The 19,150-nt window shown below is 43.9% G+C and overlaps 1 protein-coding gene across 1 annotated transcript in view; it reads right to left on the reverse strand.

Moving 5' to 3' along the window:
* The window catches only part of LOC146864194 (chondroitin sulfate proteoglycan 4-like), a 432,950-nt gene that overhangs the window by 315,009 nt on the left and 98,791 nt on the right, over positions 1 to 19,150 (reverse strand). The window contains exon 3 of the mRNA XM_085631285.1: positions 7,411 to 10,953. Within this exon, the coding sequence (XP_085487411.1) occupies positions 7,411 to 10,953 (3,543 nt within the window). The remainder of the gene's footprint in view (positions 1 to 7,410; positions 10,954 to 19,150) is intronic.

Genomic DNA, 19,150 nt, shown 5'->3' on the forward strand with positions numbered 1-19,150 from the left:
CCCACAAAATACTGCTCACTCTTCTACATAACAAAGTCACACAATCGCCTACGCACGTTCTCTAAACTGTCTACTAATATATGCTCGATCGCTCTCTAAAAACAAAGATCACATCTACGACCTTCTCACTGACACAAAACTTCCATACTATTTATAACTGAATCATGGTTGGGGGATGATAAGGTTCCAGTCCTGCACAAAGCCGTTCCTCTAGGCTATCAAACTAACACCCAAAATCGTAAAGGCAAAAGAGAAGATGGCCTAGCTGTTTTGTTCAGGCAAACATTACACATCAGTAAAGCTCACAACATCTCCATACAAGATTGTGAGGCCCTTTTCACCAGAAGCAATCCTACACCGTCTTCCTCCTGTAACTTCCTGCTCCTTTACAGACCTCCACCTGGCAATGCAACATTCCCAGACACTTCTACACACAGTTTCAACCCTGATAACCGTACACTCGAACCTATGCATTCTGGGTGACCTCAACATTTGGTTTGACAAACCCAATATGCCACATCCAAACACAATTATTGCTGGCCTAGACACACTGAACCTGCATCAGATCATCCACAAATCCACACACACATCGTAGGACAAATCCTCGATGTAATTTTTGCTAATAAAGAACTAGTTACCTTTCAAACAATGACTCCGGTCACATGGTCAGACCACCATTTGCTTGCTTTCCAACATAAAACAACACAAAGCAAGATCGAGTAGTGGTATGTTCATGGGGGGTGGGGCTACGATCCGATGTGTACACAATGTGTATCTCACCTTGTGTAGTGTGGCGGACGTGTCTGCAAGGTTGTGGACAGGGCCGCTGAGTGACTCTTGTCTCAGTGGCGAATCCTGCTCTCTGGAACACCTTTAATTACTGGAACAGGCCTGAATCCGATAGGCCGTTTCATCAAGCGCAGCACTAAACACACAAGATGAATTAAAGGCAAGGCCTGTGTGTTGTTGCAAAGGTCACAGCGCCCAGCTATGTCCGTCGGCGGGAATCGTGTCATGGACAACACTTTGCATACAAATATTTCCAGCACAGTGTGTTCTTGTAGAGTCACGTGGCATTGATAAGTAGTAATTTCACGTCAGAATCAGGAAAGCGGTGTACATGGCGCGTACATGGAGATGTAATACACGTCTCTATTTCAGAAACAATCAGACACCAAGTCACACACAAGCCTTGGTTCGACCCTAAGAGGCAGATGAAAGGTGAGAGACGAAATTACGGCAAGAGAGCAAAGGATATATGGATGGGTGTACAGAAAGTCAGAGCCATGGATGGCTCAGTGTAGAGTACTGTAGACAGTCAGATCCATAGATGGTGGGTGTACTGCCAGCCAGAGCCGTGGAAGGGTCGGTACACAGACAGCCTAACACTTGGATGGATGGATGTACAGGCAGCCAAAAACTACGAGGTGAGTGGCAGCCTGGCAGACTAGAGACACAAGTAGATTGTGGTGGTTTTGATGACATATTAATGCCACTGAAAAAAATGCACTTTAGTGCAATTTACATAATCTCTGAAAACATACATTTTCTATTATTCACTTTAAAACTGTCTTTCCAATCACTAATGCTTCCGTTCGAGCGAATACACCTTTAAGATATAGTTACATATAGCATTTGATTGAATCAAATACCGACTTTCTACCTTAATTGGGTTATAAAAATAATTTGTGTGCAATCTTTCAAGTCGGAAATACTGCGCCTGCGGACGTGGATCTGTCTGATAGATGATAGAAGATAGATAGATAAAAGATAGATACATAAAAGATAGATAGATAAAAGATAGATAGATAAAAGATAGATAATAGATAGATGATAGATAATAGATGATAGATAAAAGATAGATAGATAAAAGATAGATAGATAGAAGATAGATAGATAGAAGATAGATAGATAATAGATAGATGATAGATAAAAGATAGATAATAGAAGATAGATAGATAAGATAGATTTGTGTTCTTTCTGGCATTAAATATTTATGGCGATCGATCGCCGGGTTCAGGGTTTTACAGGCGTCTTAACACATCTAAAGGCGGGAGTCCTCGCTGGGTTATTTAGATAGCTAACTTCGGAGCGAACTTTGGTGTGCGGTTTATCGACCCCTCCGCCCAGAATTCGTGTCCAGGACGGGAGGCTAATAGATTTTCATTAAACATACTCTTTTAATACTCGCTAAAGTATTATTAAAAACCATTAGCATGGGAATTGCTGCGCTCTTTCCTCGACCTGCGCTATGTCTCTGTGCAGCCTGAACCAAAGGGGGGTGGAGGCGGGGGCTTGGAAGGGGTATGAGTCCCTCTCCAACACGTATTTATAGCTAGTGAATCTACAATGCCATACAAAATTATGTTACAGAGACCGACGCCCTTTATCTAACTTGACTTTCTTGTTCGAAAGTAGTGGGAAACCATTTTTAAAAGCTTCGCGAAAAATTAGCATGCTGGCTGAGATGTGCATCGTGTATCACAATAAAGACAGGATGAAAGTGCCCTGAAGCTGGGCAACCACCGAACAGAACCAGTGACAAGGAAACCGCTATATACAGAGATAGACATCTATCCTTCCTGTGGGCATGCATGCATTCATTCATCCATACATACATCCACCCAATCATCCGTCCATCGGTCCGCCCATCCATCCATCCATCCACCCATACATTTGCCTGTTCATCCATACGACAAACATGAATTCAGCCACCCAGGCATCCATTCAGTCTCGCATCCATTTCAATATATCTAATCATACATCCACGCGTCCAATCAGTCACCAACCTACGCACCCACCCACCTACCCATCCTTCCATACCATCAAGTTCATCCAGCCAAACATACATTCATTCACCCATCCATTCCCCTTCCATTTCTTTTGTGTATATGAATATATAACGTATACCCTGTATTTTGACCCTACCATACCTCCCAGAGGCACTGTTTTCACCACAAAGTAGCAGGCAGCTGGCCCACGTGGGTACATTTCCCTAGAACCTGGAGGTGTTTTTAGGGGACAAAAGATTCGCTCGCCTTTCCTTGTGTATTTTATACTGAATGTAACATCTTCAGCGTCTCTTTTTTTAAGTATGCAAGTCACTGAATTGATAACATTATTGTGAAATATGGAAAATAACTGCCCGGTGTGATATTGTTCCTGTGAATTTTAGGTACTGGGTATGATGCTGTGCGCAATGATAAATGTTAGGAGAAATGACGTAATCATCGGCCGCCTTTCACAGACAGTGTCCATCTGGTGCAGTTGGGGAGGCCATCACTAGAAAGATGAAAACATTCCAAGAGTGCGCGTTGTGTACGTCACCCACGTGCAAAAACGTGCACACAGAGGCAAACGTATTCATACAAATGCACACTGACACACACATTCACACACAAGTACACACATACGCAATAAACAAACATATATAAACAGTCATTAGCATACATACAACGATTTGTATATGCACAGATGCACATAAAATGACGTACCGACAAAGCATATGTCAATTTACATACACACAAAAATAAAAGCAAATATGCAAACATGCACGCACGCAGTAACACGTACATATACATACACAGATTACACACACATGTAAACACTCACACGCATATATAAAGGACAAGATACACACTTAACAGTCATTGTGAAATAACTTAGTACATGTTGAGTTATCCGCAATACAATTTCTGGCTCTGGTATACCCGGAAAAGCTAAAAAAACACAAATGGGCCGTAATTATTTGGAAAGGACTCAGCTGTTTGTGCATACCGACGTCCGGTGAAACAAACATAGGTTTGGGTCAGTCCCCCCCCCCCCCGTTTCATTTCATCCTGATATTAAACTTAGAAACGCAGGAAAGTTGACCAAAACATCGGCCTGACGTGTGTTAAATTCCGCAAGTAATAACAGTTCCCATTTAAATAAACAACAGCGCGGTGGAAGGTGGCGGTTTCTACAAAAAAAATACAAGTTGTAGCGAGGACAGGACGTGCTGCCAGACACTGCAATTTTAAATGGCATGTAACTAACACAACAAACTTTAGGCTAATTGTTTCCTTCCGTCCTCTTTGGAAATTATTCAGCCTTTGAAATAGGAATCGGTAAAACATTTGTGCTGGCCACTGACCCGAGGTGAAGGGATCTTTAGAACCCGGGCGCCTGGCCTAAGTCCACAGGTATTAAACACGGACAAGAACAGAGGGGCCTGAAACCGGACCGGTGGTATGGCGCTAAACGGGTCATGAGGATCGGGCAGAGGTCGCACTTCAAACTACCGAGGACCGGGCAGAGGTTCCGAACCGAGGAACCAGGACCAGACACAGGTGGTGAACCAAGCACGTGTACAGGTGAGACGCAACCCGCAGCACCGGGAAATCGGAGACTGTGGCAGACAGAGTGTGGAAAGGGCTGGGGGGCGCATAGGCCGTGCACCGCCATAGTGGATCTGCGAAGGCCTCGCACGGGCTTTCGGCACTGCTGGGTGGCAGACACCGTGCACACTTGAGCTCTTATCCCACGGGTCGGGGCACAGACTCCAGAGTAGAAGCAAGGTTATATGCACTCTCAATGTGCATGAAAGACATTGTTGGAAATTAGCATTGTCCACTCACCGTGTAAACAAGGAAGAACAAACGATGAGTATACAGGCAAGCGCGGTCCCGAAAGTGAAAGGAGGACCGCGCTGCAAGCATTGGGATCTCTTGTCTTTATGGGGCCAAGTGTTTGAAACACATGGCCCCATAAAGATAAGAAACCTTTTGAGATGCACTGAAGGCAGACGAGCCTGTCCAAGTGGGATGGCTCAAAAAGCCAAAGGTGAACGTCACGAAGAGGTCTTTCCCAATGGCTGGCCACCGTTTACCATAAACGGTGATGCCGGCCAATGGGAAAGAGGGGCGGGGCTTAAAGCCCTTTGCAGAAAATACCCAAAAACATTAAATCTCGCCAGCGAGACTGCGCATGTGTGCAGCCCACGCCAGCCGACACCTAAAAACATGGGTGGCACATACTTTTCTGTTCAAGCCGCCAAACTATGGAACTCTTTAACCCCCAACATAAGATCCACAGATAACCACCTTATCTTCAGAAAACGATTCTACCCCACATAACCACCATACGCAAACAAATATTCTGCATATTCCTCTGTACATAAGCATTTATTTGGACTATAGATATGTACCTATATATATGTGTATTGCTATGTATAAACGTGTATAACAATGATGTTTTTAAAAATAAAGATATTCGTTAGTTCTGCTTAACAAATGTACATATTACTGATAGTAACATTATTCTATGTTTTTAATGTGTATATAAGTGCCTGCATAAATAAGTAAATCTTTTATCATAACTATTTATCTACAATTGCTTCACTATTGAATTACAAAAAATTAAAAAAACAAATAAATCAATTTAAAGTACAACAACACTTGAAAGCCGGAGTTTATTAAATGCTTCTTTAATCTACATATACTACCTTCCTTATGCATATATTTACCTTCCCGGTACTTATGTATCTATATATTTATTAATTTTCTTCTAATTCAACATATCCAATGCACTACCCTATTTCTCACTTTATACCGCTCTCCATATATCCTCTACGTCAACTCTCAAACTCATCTCAAATTCATTCTACTACTCTTTCCGCTGCACTACCCTATTTCTCATCCTATACCTCTATCAATATATCATGTACCTCCACTCTCATTCATGCCAGGCCCCATGCCACTACTATGATCCCCAGGATAACCCTTTCTAAACTATTCCCTCCTCTGCCCCTCCTTGCATCACATCATACTTCTTTTACTATTCAGATCTCCTAAACAGGGCTTTCTAAACCCTTACTTCTGACTCTTCCCCCCCACTCCACCACCCCTTTAATCATTCCAGGCCCCCTCCTACTGCTATTAACTAAAAAAACAAAAGCGTGAAGAAAAAGGATTCTAGACCCTTCCCTCTTCTTATCCTGCTTCCCTCTTCTATCCCTCCACTATTCCTTTTCAATCCAAGAAACAGAATAACATGTCCACCACTCAAATTAATTTCATATTTCCCTATTCTAACTCCCCTCCATCCCAAACCCCCTCCTATGGCTATAAACTCCAGACTAAAAAACATCTAGACCCTTCCCTCTTTTATCCCTCTACTATTCCTTTGCAATCCAAATAGCAGACTAACATATCCACCACTCAGAATAATTGCATATTTCCCTACATTAATTCCCACTGATCCTGTTTGGGTTCCGGAGGAGCGTGCTACTAACAGAAAACAACTTCAACACCTCATCAGGGGTAGCAAGCGCTGTATAAATGCAAATCTTTATACCTCCACTATCCTTCTCAATCCAAATTACTAACATAGCCATCACTCAACTTACTTTCATATTTCACTACACTAATTCACCACTAATCCTTTATGGGTTCCGGTATAGTATGCTACTTGCCGAAAAAGTTCTACAACACCTCATCAGGGGTAGCAAGCGCTATATAAATGCAAACCTTCTTCCCTCTTCTATCCCTCTACTATCCTTCTCAATCCAAATAACTGACTAACATACCCGCCACTCAAATTACTTTCATATTTCACTATACTAATTCTCCACTAATCCTTTATGGGTTCTGGAGTAGCGTGCTACTCGCCAAAAAGGCGCTTCAACGCCTCATCAGGGGTAGTAGGCTCTATATATATTTGTGTGTGTGATTTTTACCTACCTGAAAAATACTTACATTTTCATTGTAAAGGAATGATTGGTAAAGGCATATGTCTGGTAAAAGATTTTGTGGTAAACACGCATGTGTTGTAAAGGATGCATTGTAAAGGCATGTGTGGTAATGGCATGCATTGCTCCGTTATACAACCGCTTTAGAAACACACACGTTTCATAGGGTACACAGAGTACCGATGGAAAGCCACAAACTTACTAGCATTAAGCACATTTCACAACACAGAAAAATAAAAAAAGTCCATCCAGAAGACAGAACTGCAGCAGAACAATGTTATATATTAGAGCTTCTTTAAATACGGAAACACCCATAAAAGTGACAAAATACATATAGCCCATAACACCTAAGATTCATGATATGAACAGGTCCCTGAATTCACACACACACACATATATCCAAAGAAGTTTCACATTAAAAATCTGACCATGTGTCAACGCTTTGAGGCAATACTAATTGCAGATGTCAGCTAATACAAATGCCAATCAACATGGCATAAGGTGAGTCTAGTATTTTATACCAAAAAGCTTTATCTATACAGAATAATAATGCGGGCACTGATGAGATGCTAATTCAAATGCGAAAAGATGGGGTCCATTCTGTAAAGCCAGGAATCAAATAATTTGTTAGTGCTTGAAGACTTAAACAACCCACTTAAACTTTGTAGATTAGTTCTTACCTGAAGACGTCCCTTGTCAATTTTCACTGGCTTCCCTTCTTCCACTAGAAGACTACTGTTATGTAAAACTCTTGGCGGGCGCTGATGGCTTTCCAGGTACATGCGCACGTTAACTCCAGCTTCGATCTGTACATCTTTAAGCTTGACTGAAATGTTAATCTTATCAACAAGGTGGTTGCTGTCATCATGCCTGTAAACAACATATCCAGCTTTTAAATCTTGATGAGTAAATGAATCCACTGGTTCATTTTTTACAAACAGTAGTCCATATTTGGGAGGCATATGTATATCATACACAATCTCACTATCACTTGTAATATCTTGATTTGTGAGGACACTAAAGTTGGCTGTCGAGAGAATACTTTCCTTTCCTTTCTGTACTAGTAGGCCTGTGTTGTTTACAACTCTGACATAAGGATCAGAAGCGCTGACTTCTAGAAGACCAGATGTGTAATGTTTGCCATCCGTCACAAACAGAACAAAGCGCCCATAGTCGGCTCCATGGTGTACAAACAAGACCTTCTTCTGTTCAAGATCACTCTGACTGAATTGATAAAGTTTATGTGCAGTATTATTTACTAGAACCAAATCCCCATTGGAGATACCACGCCTAGTGTACAACAGCTGTCCATCATCAAAGTCAGAGTCTGAATCGTGGTAGCAAAGGTCCTCTGTTGTCAAAAATCTCTTTCCATTTTTCACAACATGAAATACTTTATCGACCAGACGTACTGGCTTTTCATCATTCTTCAGCTCAATGGAAATATTGAATATGAATTCTGCAGATATGACTTCATGGTCTTGGTTGCTTCCTATAGTTTCTTTAGCCTCAGTGAAGGCTACAGCATGGAACTCGTCATGCAAGGTCTCAGAGTCATCATGGACATACATAACATGCTGGCTGATGAGATCTTGGTTGGTGAAAGCAGTTATGTTATCATTACTGGTCACTGAATCAGAGAAATTGATAAGCTTTAGCTTGCCATGCTTTGGGCTCGTTTTAACTTTGTAAGAAAAGTTTTTATTATTTAGAGTCTGAACAAATAGTTCATTTTGTGTTATTAGTTTTCCTTCTCCTTCCATCGTAAACAAGCCATTGTTGGTGATGATTATAGTGTTTAGATCAGCCTTCAGCATTACTTTGAAACTATGGGACTTTGATTCAGCGTAGTTTGTGAAAATTGAAAAGTGGAAAGAGTCTTCAGAGTCCTCAAGGAGTTTCTCCGTTAGCTCATATTCAATCTTGTGATCAGTGAGATTCTTTTGGCTGAAAGTAGAATTTTTCTTAAGAACCATATCGTCAAGATAGAGGCTGGCTTTCTTGGGGAGAGATAACAACCTATAAAAGACCTCGGCTTCAGATACATTTATACCCTCTACCACAGTAAAAAGATTCTCATTGGTCAGTGGCTTCCTTTTTAATGTTTCCATGTCCAGAGGCACATCGTTTACAAGATGATACTTTACCCATTTGATGGATATTGGAAACAAAAGCTCTTCGCTGCTCTTGCTGCCTATGCTGACCTTGAATTTAAACTCATCTGTTACATTCTGCACCTGCAATTCTTTGAATGTACTGATATATCGAACGCGCTTGCGTTCCAGGGACCGTTGTGAAAAGGTTTGTACTTGCTTCCACTCACTACCCGAATGCTGTCTTTGTATCTGACCATACTTCGGTGGTTCTGTAATATCATATCGAACCTCCATCTCCTGTTTGACTGCATTAGTTTGCACAGCTAAATGAGTTGGTGTGATCAAAACAGAATCCCCCTGGAGCACCTCCAGGCCGGTGTTATTAACCACTTCATAAGCTAGGGGCATAGCCATTATACGCAGCACCACCGTGTTACTGACCAGCTCACCGTCGCTGGCTCTCAGCACAAGCCTCGAGTTCCTGACTCCATTATGGACATAAAAAATATTTCCTTCTTCCAAATCTGAATTGGAGAAGGTTTTAATTGGATTACCGAGCTCCCTGGAATTTTCTAAATATCCAGCATCTGCATTAAGATTACCAAGCACTGAAAAACTCAGACTTGAGGGGTCAGTATCCACATCAACAACTTTTATCAGCTCAGATGAGAGGCACTTCCTAGAGTTTTCCACTAGAACAAAAAGGTTTCCATCAGGGAGGACGAGCTCGGGAGGATCATTTGTTGGAGAAATTGTGATATTGAAAACAAACGGCTCACTCCCTTGTAAGTAGGCAGGCATTGGCTTCTTACTGCTCGTAACAATAGTAAATGTGAATTCATCGTAAGGGGCTTCCGAACCATCATGCACATACAGAACCTTCCCACGCCACAGGTCTAACATGGTGAAGGTGTTCTTCTCCTGCTCTGGTCCAATATCAAGCTTTAACTGTCCCTGACTTGGTTGCTCTATTACTTTAAAGATTACTTGAGACTGACGAATACCCAACTGTTTAAATTCCAGATTTACTTTAATGTGTTTAGATTCTAATGCTGCCCGCCCACCTTCTAGGACCACCAGATTATCCATAACTAAGAAATTACTTTTGGCCTTTTCTTTTGTTGTTGGACTTGGGGTGCTAGATGTAGGAGCTACTGTTCTAGCAAGGGGTCTTTCCGTTGTAATTACTACTGCGGTACTTGCTCCTGTTTCTGTTCTGCAACCGGGGGAAATATCTTTTGTGACTAAGACATTTCTCAACCCCTTCTTATCTGAATTAGCTCTCAGATCCTTTAAACAGCCCTTAAAGGAGCCTCCCCTGGAAAACTTGCCCAGGCCCAACTTAATCACTTCTGTGCGCGTGCGGTCATCCACTCCACCTACGAAGAAAGGTCCTTTGAAAAGTACTGGCTTGCTATGTGATGCAAGCGTGCTTTTCCTGGTTTCCTCATCCACTGTAAGCTCAAGTTGTCTTGGTGTAAATTTGAGCTTGACCGAGTGCCACTTACTGTCACTGACAGACCTGAGGGAAGAAAGCTGAGTTTTTGTTCCATTTTTTCCAACGTGAGACTTGATAAGACCGCTCTCAATTTCCATAGCAATGAAGTCCCCGGCGTCTCCAGAACTGTAAAGAAGCAGACCACGCTCAGCTGTTGTCTGCAACGAAAACTGAAAGAGATGTTCTTCTTTTGAGTTCCAAAAAGGGAAAGAGATATAGGACTTGGAACTGAAAAAACTTATTGAATCAAGTTCATCAGCAAAAAATTCATCGCTACACCCCAGAGACACTTCATGAACATTTTTCAATCCAGGGTAGGGTCTCAAGGATGTCAGAATGTCATGCTCATTAAATACAACATCTTCGATGCATCCTCTGAAGTTATTCAGCACTCCTTTCAGGTAGGGAACATCCAAGGTACCTTTCCCACCGACATACAGCCCATGCTGAATGTTAAATGTATGGAGTTTTCCAGGCAACTTTGCACTTATCCTCGGCTGGGAATCTACGGTGAGCGCAACTTCGTCGTTATCATGCTGGAGTTCCAGCTTATGCCAAGCCAGGTCATTGAACTGCTTTTTCTTCTCAGAGCGCAGCACTTTTTCACCTGCTCCAAAATTAAGTTTCACCTGAAATAAAAAAGGTTTTCTATTAGAGATCTGTAATTCAGGATGGCTTGCATAGGTTTGATAAAAGAAGGTCTTTACATGGTCATATGCTCATCAAAATAAACCACACTCTTTAAGAAAAACATATTTCTCCCGGAAAGATACCAAATGGCCAATATTATGCATATGTGAATTCGCACAAAAGATACTATTTAAACTATGACCTTTTGAAAAAAACAAGAAAACGGGCCCTTATTGACTTGCCTAGCTGCACCTTCCCCTCCTTGCTGCCTGCTCTCCACCTGGCTCCTTGGCAACCTCTCTACTCTCAGTCCACTGCCCACCTTCCCTCACTGCTGCCAACTCCATCATCGTAAGTGCTCTCCTTCTCTGGACTCTTCTTTATGCAGTGACCACCCTACCTTAGACCTACCCCTTAACTCTGCAGCTCACTTTCGTTGCACAGCTGCCTTGTCTACGCGGTATTGCGCTGTCCTGAGTCCCATATACCCAATTCTTTTTAATGCTCACCCCCTCAGCAATGCATCGTCAATGCCCACCCTCTACCATCACATCCTCCTCTGAATTGATCACTCCACTGCTGCATTAGAGCTAGGCTGACTTCAGACAATGGCTCCTGGCACTACATCTGTGAAAAAACTTGGTTTCCTAAGTATCCTTGACCCTCTTGGTAGAAGACATGGATGCACAGTCAGGGTCTAGCTCAACTGAGCCAGTGTTGGATTGTGTGAGGGTTTGATGCCACAGAATGATCACCGTTGCAATAAACATAGGAATGCACTATCAAAGATATGCAAAGACGACCTATTAATACGGAGTTAACTCAGATCTGAGAGTCAGCAACATCATGCCATCTCCAAGACAAATATCAATAGGCATTCGCTCTAGACAGCAGAGCAATTCCTCTTGGGTTAATGAAACTGGAATATTGACTCAGTCCTCACACGGTAAAGCAGTCTTCAAGTTATGTAGATCTTACAGGTTCAATTCCTGCATATCCGAATTAATTTCCTGGTCCCACAAGCCTCACAGGTCTAGGCTCCAAGGAGCACAGGCAAGTATCATACAGCACAAGGTGGGTCACAGAAACGACTCAGAGTGTACGGAGACTCAAAGTCATGGTTGTGCCAGAATCATGGTGTGGCGGGCCTAACGGTGCTGCAGATGGCAGGCTGGATGAATGTGTTGAAGGAAGCAGGTGAGTTATATTTTAGGTATGACCATGATGAAGCAAGTAACGGATGTTATAAGAAGCTGATGGCGGGTGAATTGTGTGAGCAATTGGTTTTGTTATGGGTGGGTGCTGATCGGAGTGTGTGGGAGAATGGTATGGCATAAAATAGTCTTCCAGCCTCTCACTGGAATAAATCTCTCTTTAGTAACAGGGTCAGTGAGGTACTTTCCCTGGTAACAGGGTCTGGCTGGCGCTCTCTGGCGGCAAGATGCACCGGGCTCTCTCTGCTGTCAGAGTCTCTCAGGATCTCCCTGGTGGGAGGCAAGGCCTGTCAGGTTCTCTCTGGTAACTATTCAAACCCTTACCACAGGCCTAATGGAAAACTGAGCAGTTTAGGTATTCTCAGATGCAAATCCTCTGCTTACATACTGAAGAAACACTCCTCATACAATTAAATGCTTCAACGGTGTGTAGGTTTCAATTGTTAAATACCTTGAAAAAACTGCCAGCAGCATTTGAACAACAACTGATCCAGTTTACCACAAAGTGATTGACCAATAGGGGCCTAATAAAGGGTACTCCACAAACAGTCTCGTCACTTTTTTAAAAAACTTATATTTATTGGGTATTTTAAAAAATGAATGTCTATTCGGCTGTACATAACTGTAGCGTGTTACATGAACAGTAAGGTGGTAATACGGCACAAGCACTATACATTTCGTAACAAGGGTGGATAGGGGTAGCGCAGACAGGTGTTTGTGTCTCAGTTACTGGAAGAAGAAGGGAAGTAGGTCAAGGTGGGAGGGCAACAACACAAGCACATACAGCCGATACACTAAGGAATCAAATTCCACACCACTCGCACGTAGACATGCGGCAGAGAAGGAAAAAAGAAAGGTGTACATTTGGAACATCGGCACTGCGGGCAAATGTCAGAACTAGGTGGATTGTCCCCCTGACCCAGCAGTGGCACTCTTGGGCTACTCTAGGGGACTACCTAAAGCGGCACGGAGGCTTGTAGACATGGGACTACTGGTGGCAAAGCGCAGGGTGGCGATGTGCTGGATGCGGGGGCCCTTGCCAACAGTGGCACAGTGGGAACGGGACGTGCTTTATTGCTGCACGCAATCAGAAATTTTTTGCGAATTACTCTCACCGCGAAGTAGGCCAAAAAAATTCTGGGGCCTATATGCGGACTACCTTAAGAGGGACCGCACGGCAGTGGATACTGAGTTGGGGGCGGATAACGATGTGGACGCTGCTGGAGCTGCTGTCTAGCTAGTTCTAAAGATAAACTTCACAAGTGTGTGGGAATATTGGGACTGTGGAGTGGGTGTACCTTCTGCGCAGATGGGGTTTAAACATTAGGGATGACACTACGGCCATTACTGACATATTACTGACCATAATAGGAATCGCAGTAGGGAGGTGACCTCTGGAAGGTGACCTCATTACTAGATGGTGTATCGGAGTGGGAATTATGGGAGGGTTGCTGACTAGATACCTCTAAAGGCTCGGGCGGGGGAGGGGAGGGAGTTGGGTGTTTTGTATAGTTATGTTAAATAAGAAAACTGTGACCTCTTGTAGGGAATACTGCTATAGAAATGATGAACAGTGCTGCAATATCGGTTGACCATAATGCATTGTATATTTGACAACAGCGCTATCAGGCTTCAGGGATGTGGGATAAGTTGTGCTGCAATATACCTCACGAAGCTATGTCAGCCGACCTCCAGGTTGTAGGCGCGAAGCAATGTACATCACTGAGTGTTATCAGTATAAAATAAAATAAATAAAAACTAGGTGGATTGTGGGGGGGGGACGTGGAGATGTTGGGGCTCGGGTCTACAATAGCGGTCGGGCGGGTGTTGCGACAGGTGGGGCATCTGTAGTGGACAGAAGGCAGGGACGCTGGCCTGTAATGGAATGGCATGTGCCACAGATTTAAAGGTTTCAAGCACGCCGTCCCACTGTTGTGAGATTAGCGACTTCTGAAGTACCCGCAGTTCCTCTGACTGCAAGGCAGTCGCTTCCGCTGTCGCTTCCGCCTCCACAGATCTAGCCCAAGCAAGCGAGCAGGGGATGGGGGGGGGTCCTCGACTTCCAGGCATGTGTAATCCCTCGCTTAGCCAAGAGGAGCACCTGCTGGGTCGGCGTGCCAATGCGGGCAATCGGGTATGGGCCGGTGCTTAAATGCGGGAGGGGGTTGCTTTTTTTCGGCCTCTGTTGACTGCCCACAGTGTGCGAATTGGCCAGGTGTTGTTCTGTCCTTTTTGCCATTTTCACCTAGTTGTCAGTTCTCACCACGGCCCACATGGGACCAGCCCATCCAAGAAGTGAAGCTATGTCATTCACCTTTCACCCTCCACTAAGACTTCACATTTAGGTCATAGTGGGAGGGGGTGTGAGAGTGCACAAAGGCTGAAAGTCTTTGCTGGAAGCCCAGGTCAGGTGTAGCGGCCATTTTCACCTTGACCTGGCCGGTTTAAATTTCACTAAGTAATTTACCCAGCACATGCCCAATTTATTTTGTGTACTTGTAGCATGTACTTGCTGGAAAGATCCCTGTTTTGTCTAGTCAGGTTTAACTCATCAATGGGTTTATATGCCTGCTGCAAACACAACGTCTAGTTTGCAGATAAATGATTTGTATTTCATGTAGAAAGGTCAATGGGTTATTGCTTAGACGTCCTTTTGTTACTTGCAGCTTATAAATTATAATCACTGCCATTGGAATTCTGAGGTAGGGAGGACCAAATTATGTGGCAGTTGACTACATTTTGGGGCAAGAAAAGCTAAATAATGCAACTTTTCTGATGGTATTGTTTCATTATTTTGTCACTTTAGAACATTGTCATCCTAGTCGGCGAAAACGTTTCACCTCATTAGTATCCATTTAACAATCAAATACAGCAATAACAACTGAAATATGACCAGTCAACATTTGAGAAGGGCCTTCCGAATGCGCAGGAACATGTGTCGCCAAATTGTTTGTAACTTTTAAACTGACTGAGCTAGGAACAATTTCTTTCCTTAAAATCTGCATTTTATGCAGTAGATGAAGAATTAAGTGGCAAATGTGGCAAATCCATAATTACACAGAAAATGCCATGGCTGCTGAATCACATAATTCCAGTGCCCCTAGTTATAATCCTTCCACTGCAGACCAGTGCGCTATGAACCAGCATCAAGAAGCTGCATGCAAACTGCAAAGCATAGAAACTTATTTCATTTTTAATCAATCTTTCTTTATTTTGATATTGCTAAAAAAGATTCTGTGGGTAGTAATAAAGTCTCATTAGAGCAGGCAACCCCAACCACTGCATTATGTTTTAATTCTTGCCTTTGTTTCACCAGACCAAGCACTCTTAGCATATTATACAAACCAATATGGAAGAAATGCTACTTTTATACCTTGTAACCATCATTGTCTTATGTAGCATTTTCTATGAACTGATACACACTTGTATGATTCATTTTCTGTGTACAATATGCGAGTAGAATGTAAATCTCTACGTCACCCTACACTGGGACACATAGCGCTATAATAGAAATCAAATTTGAAAATAAATGATTCTTGTCCCTTACATACGGGGGTTGAACATAGTCAAAAAGCTGCTTTGAAAGTGCAGTGGTGCTCTGCATTCCTGTGAGCAAGCAAAGCTAGCATTCCCAACTTCAAGGAATGTTCATGGGTTTACTCCCCCCCCCCTAAACAAACATTTTAAAATGGAGGTTAAATAGTGTATTCTAAAGCAGAATTTTCACATAAACTTGCTAAAAAACCATTGCCTCTCAAAATACACTTGCTAAATACTGAAGTACTTGAAGAAAACGTTTGACCCCATTTAATTCAAAATGTGCAGCGGTTGCCCCTATAAGTTATTAATTATCTCCATGTGTCAGGGCTAGAATTATTCTGGTAAAGATGGTTCTCATATGCCACGGGCACACTGTTAATGTCAATATTTACATACAATATGCCAGTGGCACAATGTTGCCATTGACTGCAGCCATATAAGTGATGGGTGACCCAAAGGTCAAAATTACCACTAGAACGTCAAGGCCAGAATTGTTGTGGTTGCCTAAATCCCCAGTCCAATATGCCATTGTTGTCCTCCATTATCTTGGTATGGTAGCACCAGCATTTTGCTATAGGTGTCCCATATGCCAAGAATGATCTCAAATAGATCAGTGCCAGCATTTTACCACTGGCGTCCCTTAGACAACAAACTACCTCCAGTGTGCCAGCACCAGCATGTTCCCATGAGTGGCGCATCCCATATGCCAAGAATTACCTCAAATATACCAGTGCCTGCATTTTGCCATAGGGTTCCCTTGTACCAAGAATTATGCCCAGTATGTCAGCATCAGCATTTTGCCACAGCTGTTTCATATGCCAGGAATTTCAGCCTGTGTGCCTGCATTTTACCTAGGTACATCAATTAGCAAGAATTACCGCCTTCACTCCTCTTAAGTCTCACTCACTCAGTCACTCTAGGTCACACTCACTTGAACTCACTCCATAATTCTAACTTAGTCTCACTTATTCCCACTCCCTCTGACTCACTCAATCTCACTTAGTTACACATACACTCATATACACAGCACACATACACTCTCACACCACATTTCACAGGATTTTATTTTACTTATTTACCTTCAGCTAGCTACCTGACCTGTTGGGCTTCAGATAATGGTATTGGGTAGTCTCTCAGGGCCGGTATATAGCTTCTTCCAGCCTCGAGAACTAAAGCACAAAGTTGGAGTCTGCACAGTGATGCATAGGCTCTGGCTGTAAGTTTCTTGCTTTTTCACTCATAAGGTAGGGTGCGGTGAATGAGGTTCTTGCCAACCCCTCTCCCCCGTGATGAGATGCGAGAGGATGAGCTGACAGCATGACTGATGGGTAGCCCTGGGAACGGTAGAGATTACCACAAAAGTGCCCAGGTCTACCTGTACCAGTGACACTACAGCATGCCACTAATGGGGAGGTCTTGAGGCCTAGCAGGATCCAGAGGCCCAGCCTAGGACTTTGCTAGTCCTGGTCAATCTCGCTGATGACTGTTGCAGGTGCCTCTATGCGTCTTTGCCAGCCATTATTTACTGCCTCAGGCCGCAGCAAGGGTAGGCATATTTTTAAATTATACTAGTGAATAATAGCTTATTATTAATTACTAGTATTATTTAAAAAAAAGGGGACCGAAACAAGGGTGAGCGCTACTGAAAATAACCGGTTTTATTCTATTAAAACTGTATGAGGTGAATCAAGAGGAGGAATTTCATAGCCGCTTTTTCTCTTCCACTGGTCATTGTAGGTTCTTTTCCCAGGGATCATAACCTAACCCTTTTTGCCCCTTGGATTTGTACTAGATTTCTGATTGATGTTATAATCAGAGTCGAGGACCTAGTTGATTGAGAGCAGGATTCTTGCAACCTTGTACAAGGCTTTGCGACTGAAGTAAGTATTCAGTTTTTATAACTACAGTGTTTCCAGTCTCCACCAATGCTACAGACCCTTCGAGCTTAAAAAGGCTTAATGTACCACAAATGTCTGCAAAAATTAGCCTCCTGATGCTAACCAAGCAATATTTCGCTCCTCAAACGTGGGCTACTTTTTTTGGGCTGCCCGGGCCTATTTTTCGTCCCAATCCGACCCAGAGCATCAGGTCAAGGAAGCTGGCAACTGCTTAATTTTGCTTAGTACGCACGTATAAGCCGAGAGCGCACACAACCCAGGAACATAGTGATGGAATCGCACTAGAGCGGGAGAGGTGGGCTGCAACTGACGACCAGTAGTCCGTGAGCGTGGGGCTGGTCCAAAACATGTGGAGAAAGTCTGCATCCTCCTGTAAGCAGCGGGGGCTGGTGGCATTCGTTACGCAGAAGATTCAATTGGTCTTCGTGAGAGTAAGGTATACCCTATGCAGTATATGAAACTGTATGAGTTTGAATCACCCTGACTTGCATCCTGCTCAACGTGCACTCCCTGCACCGATACGCTGTTGATATCTGGGACCTGCTCGACACCCTCTCGCCCGACGTCGCCTTATTAACGGAAACCTGGACCAATGCCACCTCCGGTCCAGACATCGCCACCGCCACCCCGGACGAATACAAGATCCAGAGAAAGGACCGTCTGCACCGCCCAGGAGGAGGACTCGCCATCGCACACAAGACACCCTCTGACTCACCACATCCAGCACGAGTGACCCCCACTCCAACACAGAACACCTCCACTTCCAGATCCAGACAAGCCCCAGGAACACCCTACGCGGCACCCTCATCTACAGACCCCCAGGACCTCGCACCCACCCGCAACTACCCTCGACGAGCTCGCTGCACCCCACGCCATCACCCATGGACTACATTCTACTCGGGGACCTGAACTTCCACCTCGACAACAGCAACAACCCCAACTCCACTACTCTCCTTGCCAACCTTGTCAACCTTGGATTGAAGCAGCTCATCAACGCACCCACACACAGAGCGGGTCACACCCTCGACCCCATCTTCGCTGGAGGAACAAACATCTGCTTCTGCCACACCACCCAGCCCCCTCTGGAATGACCACCACTGCGTTCATTTCACCTCCAACACCACCACTGTACCCAAACCACGCCCGCCACAACAGAACTGGAGCAAGGTCACAGAGGAGCACCTCAACACCACCCTCTGTCAATACCCCCCCCCCCAATCGCTGCAACCGACACCAACTCCACAGCCAGGGAATTTCACCGTTGGATCTCCAGCTGCGCCGACAAGCTCGCACACCTCCGTCCCCCTGCCAAACAACGCCCGCTGAAAGCCGCCTGGTTTACCACAGAACTTCAAGATGCCAGACGCTCTTGCAGATGCCTAGACAAAACTTGGCGAAACCTGTAAACCACGGAACGACCACAAGAGCGCCCTGAAGGAATACCACCAGCGCATAGGAGGCACCTAAAGGACCTTCATAAGAGACAAAGTCGAGACCAACATGACCAACACCAAGGAACTGTTCAACGTCATACAGCAGTTCAC

The sequence above is a fragment of the Triturus cristatus genome, chromosome 2_1 (genome assembly GCF_964204655.1).
Source record: "Triturus cristatus chromosome 2_1, aTriCri1.1, whole genome shotgun sequence".
NCBI classification, from domain to species: domain Eukaryota; kingdom Metazoa; phylum Chordata; class Amphibia; order Caudata; family Salamandridae; genus Triturus; species Triturus cristatus.